Source organism: Limulus polyphemus, unplaced genomic scaffold, assembly GCF_000517525.1.
Source record: "Limulus polyphemus unplaced genomic scaffold, Limulus_polyphemus-2.1.2 Scaffold778, whole genome shotgun sequence".
Taxonomy (NCBI): Eukaryota; Metazoa; Arthropoda; class Merostomata; order Xiphosura; family Limulidae; genus Limulus; species Limulus polyphemus.
In genome coordinates this window covers 28,267-35,463 of record NW_013666388.1, presented here as the reverse complement: position 1 = coordinate 35,463, position 7,197 = coordinate 28,267, and the positions used below count along the sequence as shown (strand labels likewise).

General features: G+C 33.9%; 1 protein-coding gene across 1 annotated transcript in view; it reads left to right on the top strand.

Annotated features, from left to right (window-relative positions):
- LOC106460476 overlaps nucleotides 1-7,197 on the top strand; it is a 43,859-nt gene that overhangs the window by 32,660 nt on the left and 4,002 nt on the right. The window contains exons 13-15 of the mRNA XM_022387214.1: nucleotides 2,382-2,456; nucleotides 3,086-3,186; nucleotides 6,693-6,958. Coding sequence (XP_022242922.1) covers nucleotides 2,382-2,456; nucleotides 3,086-3,186; nucleotides 6,693-6,958 — 442 coding nt within the window. The remainder of the gene's footprint in view (nucleotides 1-2,381; nucleotides 2,457-3,085; nucleotides 3,187-6,692; nucleotides 6,959-7,197) is intronic.

The window sequence follows — 7,197 nt, the reverse complement described above, 5'->3', positions numbered from 1 at the left end:
TTCCTCCCCCCACACACCTCCATGTATTTCATCTAATAACGAATCTTTGTTTCATTTTTCTTATTAGAATTTTTTTTTTTTTGTTGTTGTTGTTAAGCACAAAACTACCCAGTGAGATATTTGTGCTGAGCCCACAAGGGGTATCGAAACCTGGTTTTTAGTGTTATAAGTGTTACCACTGAGCCACTGGGAGGCTAATCAGAAGGAGTTGAATTATTAAGGCTCTTTGTAACGAGTAACAAAATAATACTCGTAATCAGAAATTAAACACAAAACGAAACTATTACTTCTGTGGATTATCAAATTGGCGATTTTGTATGAGAAATGTTCATAACAACTTTCGACTGTTTTATAGGATTACTCAATATTTAGAGAAACGCTCGTTCATTTGTATAGGAGGAGAAGTTTTAAGGGATAAATGAAAGCTCTGGTCTTCTAACGTTAAAGGATTTCTATTGTTACTATTATGTTTATTTTTCATATTTTTTTCAAAATGTTTGATTACCTGAACTATATCTTGTACACACAATGAACTAAACGACCAAATCGGAGAACCATATGGTTCAGGCGTAGCTGTCCCTAATTTTGAGCTTCGGATCAGAGGAAAGGTGACCAGTCTGGAACACCCACCGCCTGAGGAGGCTACTCGTAAATCGAATAGTGGAAGTGATTATTACTCTTATAACTCATCCATAGCTGAAACTGTGCAAAATGCATTGCAGCACCACGTCTTGAACCATAGACCCTCGGATCCCTATAGTCAAATATATTAACCATTGGACGCAAAGGACCGCTCTTTAAAATTAACATGTTTTCTATAATTCGTATTCTTCTTCATATGAAATGGTAAAGATAATAATAATTACCGACAGCACATAGTCTCGAACTCGAAACCCTCGGATTCACAATTTTATATATATATATAATAACCATTAAGCCACGTTGAAAGCCAATGCTTCAAAGTAATATATTTTCTGTAATAAGTGACACAGCTAATAGTAGATTACTGACAACAATACGTTCCAAAACCGGGGCCTCGGATCCTCAGTTAGATATATTAACTATTAAGCCTCGTTCAGGACCACTGTTTCGAAATAACAGGGCTATTGTTTCAAAAAAACATGCTTTCTGTAATAAGTGACATACCTAATGATAGGGTATGCATATCTCTGCTAAAAAGGATTTCACATAGCAAAATAATTTTCTCACTTAATAGGTAATGCCTGTGAATACCTTTTTTCATAATAATAAGAATTCACTTTGTACCCCATATTTACATCACATTGTTATCGGTAAGTCAACCATGAGTTTCAAACCAGAGATAAAATTACAGCCCATCATTTGTGCCCCCCCCCCCGTGGCACAGCAGTAAGTCTGAAGACTTGTAACTCTAGAAAACGGGTTTCGAAACCCGTGGTGAGAACAGTACAGATAGCTCATTATGCAAGTTTGTTACAAAATTATCTGCCGTGAAACGCTAGCCAGTGTTATGTACAGTAACATTAATATACGATAACACTAATATCATACCAGTGTTAATGTATTTCTGCAAAATAAAAACATTAACATTGTCTAATTTGAAATAATAAATGTATTAATTCAGATATTACATAAAACATTGTACTTTTTTTCTCTAACACTCAACATATTAAGTCTGGTAAGATATCTAAATATTTAGAATATTATTAGTTTACAAGTGTAAAGTATTAAATAAACTCTCATTTTTTTAGCGTGTAGCAAAAACATCTGTATAATGTGATTCGTTTGTGGGTGTGAGATATTAAAAGTTTTTTTTTTTTTAGAATGTAGCAACACGTCTAGAATGTGGTTAGTTTGTCGGTGTGTGGTATTGAGCATTCTTCTTGTATGTGTCTTTGTGTTGTAGCAACGTAACTAGAATATATTGGTTTATGGATGTATGACATTACACAAACTTTCCTTTCCTTTAGAATGTGGTATTGAGCATTCTTCTTCTATGTGTCTTTGTGTTGTAGCAGCGTAACTAGAATATATTGGTTTATGGATGTATGACATTACACAAACTTTCCTTTCCTTTAGAATGTGGTATTGAGCATTCTTCTTCTATGTGTCTTTGTGTTGTAGCAACGTAACTAGAATATATTGGTTTGTGGATGTATGACATTACACAAACTTTCCTTTCCTTTAGAATGTGGTATTGAGCATTCCTCTTCTATGTGTCTTTGTGTTGTAGCAACGTAACTAGAATATATTGGTTTGTGGATGTATGACATTACACAAACTTTCCTTTCCTTTAGAATGTGGTATTGAGCATTCCTCTTCTATGTGTCTTTGTGTTGTAGCAACGTAACTAGAATATATTGGTTTGTGAATGTATGACATTACACAAACTTTCCTTTCCTTTAGAATGTGGTATTAGATACAAAACAAGAATAGTTGGAGGTAAAGAAGCTGATCCTCGGGACTGGTTATGGATGGTAGGTGAAATATAAATTCACTTTTTAAAATTGATGCTTTTAATCCTAGACTTATCAATGATGATCCATATGGGCCTCCTTGGCTTTATAAACAGATTTTTCTAAATTATCTATATCCCAAGTTGCTTGTGGGTTTGTGACTTTTCTGCTTATATTTAATCCCTAAGAACACGAGCCGCACAAAAAAAATGTAAGCAAAGATATAACCAATAGTGTATCTAATTTGACTTAATAATGTTAGTCTCTTCTGTGTGTTTTACACAGAAACTGGGTGACTTATTTTTTTTTACTTTCTTTTGTAAATACTTTACAACAGTAACAAACAGTAATATAACATTACTCACTATAGGTGGTTTAAGTGTTAAATACTATTAGTTTTCTACGTTTCTGAAGCTGTTGTTTAACATTTTAATGTTTTGTTTAATGCCTATAATATTTACTTAATTTAACTGAGTTTTTTGAAATCTTAAATATTGACATTATTACTTTTGTTTATGAAATCAACGACTTTCTTCTCAGTTTAACAGTTGTTACGATTTTTCTGAACAACTGAATGGATTGTACCAAAAATTCTTGCCCTTTTTAATTTTAGTTCGGGGTGTGCTAAAAAACTGCTCTCTTTCCAACAGGCCGCTTTGATACGTGGATCTCCAATTTTAAGAGGACAATTCTGTGGTGGGGCACTCATTAATAGAAATTATGTTGTTACAGCTGCTCACTGTACACAAGGGTAAGTCGACATTGGTATAAATTAAACCCTAAAAATGTCACTTCTCTAGATATAAAACGTCTTACCCAAGCATTTATGATATTCACAGATGGCGGGAAAATTTTGGTAAGCAGAAAGAATATGATACTTTGTATTGGTATTTCTAACCTGAGCGGCACCTTATGTGCACGTGAGCTGAACGGTCAGATAAGAAACTAATCCTAAAGTACTGATCAGAGGAAAGGCAAACAGTCAGCAGCACCTGCCGTCACAAGGTCGCTGTCTAGCTTTGAGACTAATAATAGTATTTACTGTCACTTCTAATACAATTGAATTAAGGAATATGTACAAGAGTATCGCGGCACAAACCTTGGACTTTACGATCTACAGCTTGACGAAATGAAATGTGGTTTTTGTGATAAAATAGTAAATTAACCTTTATAAAAATGAATACAGAATATAGAGTTTATTTAAAGTTCTCTTTCATAACATCATTAAGATGCTAAATAATTCTCGAAATATGATACAGTTTAAAATCAGAAGCTAGAGTGTTGATTGACAGCGACTTTATAAATCCGATGCTAAAAACAGTAATGGAGTTATTTGGAATCCTTTATTGAGAGTAATGTTGGTATTAAAATGGAGACCGGTGCACACTGTGTAAAACAGTTATTAAAGATAAACTTTATGCTGAGTATTATTTAATATAATCATAATTTTTGCAAAACGTATTAATTAACATCGATAAACCAGACACGGTGCACACTGTGTAAAACAGTTATTAAAGATAAACTTTATGCTGAGCATTACTTAATATAATCATAATTTTTGCAAAACGTATTAATTAACATCGATAAACCAGACACGGTGCACACTGTGTAAAACAGTTATTAAAGATAAACTTTATGCTGAGTATTATTTAATATAATCATAATTTTTGCAAAACGTATTAATTAACATCTATAAACCAGACACGGGAATAAACTTCAAACATCATTTTCTGTTACCAGAAACCATGGTAATTAGTATTACCTGTTCTTTTAAGACGACGTTGGACAGTGTCATTGGCGATGGTGACACTATTCTGCTTGGTTGTGTTTTCAGATTTTTGCGAGCCATTGGCCTTTTTAATTCTATTTAATTTTTTACCTGATTTTTTTGGGCATTGTTTAGCTTTTAGCTTTTCTTTTTACTTTTTACAGTTTTACTTTTTTGCATTTTTTTACCGGTTGTTTGGCACAAATAGACACCTTCCTTTGTGCCATAAACCTATATAACTACCTAAACAACCAATCTCATAAGATATATTGTAACCATATAGCAATACACGTTATTGCCGGTTTTGATTTCTTGTAAGAGGCCCGGCATGGCCAGGTGGTTAGGGGGCGCTCGACTCGCAATCAGCGGGTCCCGAGTTCGAATCCTCGTCACACCAAACATGCTCGCGTTATAATGTTACGGTCAATCCCACTATTCGTTGGTAAAAGAGTAGTCCAAGACCCTCTAGTCTTACACTGCTAAATTAGGGACGGCTAGCACAGATAGCCCTCGTGTAGCTTTGCGCGAAATTCAAAACAAACAAACAATTCTCGTAAGAAAATGTAACATTTATGTTTTTCAGAACTACCTATGACAAAGTTTCTATCTTACTGATATAAGGTCATTATTTACTTTAAAGGTAACAAAAAAAAAGTTCTATGGAATTTAATTTGTGTAAAGTAATTTTTTTAAATCAAAGTTTTATGGCTTATGTAGCTTTATGTATAAATGTGTACACGTGTATGTATATATCTGTGTTTGTGTCGTTAAAGTAGGTAAGAATAATGAGTTCTTATCCATCAAGACCTTTTCCTGACCTAGATTTCCACCACGTGTATTTTTGTGTTGTTTGGCTATTGCAGACATACAGGCTTTTGTACATTTAACATATAAATTTTTTCCTATTAAAATGGATATACAATGGAAGCCATTTAAACATAAGTCATGTATCAGGTTATCTTCTATATCCTTGTGGCAAGTAATTATTTTATAACATTTCCTGTCACAGGCTGTTTGAGCACATCCTCCTGTGACAAGCCATTTCTTCACACGCCCCTGTGGTGGGCTACCTTATCACATACACCTGTAACAGGTTATTTTGTAATGGTCCAAAATGAACACTCCGCCACAATCAGGTTTCAACAACAAAAGCTAATAAAAGTTTCAACGCAGTTAATAAACAAATGCCTGGTCAGGATTTCCCTCCAATATTATATTAATAAACAATTTATCATAAATATTCACAAATCAGTAATAATTGAATCAGGAAAAGGAACTAGAAGGAAAAAACCTTATTCCAAAAAATAAAAAATACAGCAAATACACTATTCAAACAATTCCTGTCATTATCAATGTCCTGAGCCTCTCTCTCTTAGCCAAGTAAATGTGTTTGTTGATTTTTATATGCAGAAAAGTATCCAGAATGGATTAAAACAGAGAGTAAAACTAATCTTAGTTTCACATTTCTATAGATTGTGATGGTCTAAAATAAATACGCCGCTACAACTAGGGTTCAACAACAAAAAAGCAATTTATTCACAAATAATAACACTTGGAAATAAATACAACACGTAACAAAACACAGTTAATAAACACGTGCCTGGCCAGGACTTGACACTAATGTTAATGAACAATATATCATAAATATCAATATTATTTCAAATAATGGAATTGGAAAAAAGAACCAGAAAGAAAAAAACAATTCCAATCAACACAAAATAACGTTCAATGTTAATAACAATATCGATAACTCGCTAATTGTATTGTTCACTAACTATCTTGTGACTCTCTCTCTTAAAGAAGCTTCTGGCAGGGTATTTATTCACTGAGTAGGTCACGAGAGTACACCTCATGTGATCATAAATTTACATAATCTTCTGCTACATTAATAGTATCTGTACGTCACCGCTAGGGAAGCTGGTGCCAGTTTCATCATACACACATATATTTACTCAACATACAAATGATTATGCAGAAGGTGAGATAGTGTTTTAATGCAACTAAAAATTCATAGATAAACTAAACGATAGAAGGAAATAATAAATGACCGATACACACAATCATAACACAAAAAAAAATAGAATTTGCTATCTCACAATTTCAACATGTCTCCTTTTGCCCGGTTATTTTATCACATCCCCATTGGTAGGTTATTTTATCACATTTTCTCAAGTAGATTGAGGCCACAATACTATTTGGGTTTTTGCACGCTAGGTTTAAGCTCAACTTCTGGTGCAATTGCACACCTCTTTCGACTTCAAGAGATACAGAGCCACGGTGATAATTTGCTACGTACTCCAGCCGTTAATGAACAAACTATACATTATACGATTTCTTAGATAATAAAAAAAGAGAAGGCGAAATTACAACTATTTTATTTGAACACACGGTACCAAAAAATTTTTTTTTTCGAAAAACTGTCGAATTATACTTATTACCTAAAGAGTGACGAGTCTCATGTTGTGTTTTGCTCTTCATATTTATTGTAGACTTACCATAGATCAGATGAAAGTCCGATTAGGTGAGTACGACTTTAGCAAGAAGAATGATAACTCTCCGACGGATGTCGCTGTTACTGAAATAATAAATCACCCAGATTTTGACAAAGTCAGCTATTACAACGACATTGCGCTATTGCGGCTAGCAAAGCCTGTTGCGTTCTCAGAATTCATCCAGCCAATATGTTTACCACATCCACGCCATGACCTACGGAATAAAATAGCGACAGTTACTGGTTGGGGAACAGTGTCTTATGGTTAGTATCAGTTGTATGTATTTATTTATTTATGAAGATAAAACAGAATTTCTTTTCCTTTTATCATTTAAGGGAAAGAAAGCGTAATACAACGGGATCTTCTTACCTTGAACTATTAAAACAAAATCAGGTAATTAGGTCATAAACCCAACACGTTTATTTGTTTGTTGGCCCGGCATGGCCAGGTGGTTAAGGCTCTCGACTCACAATCTGAGGGTCGCGGGTTCGAATCCCCGTCA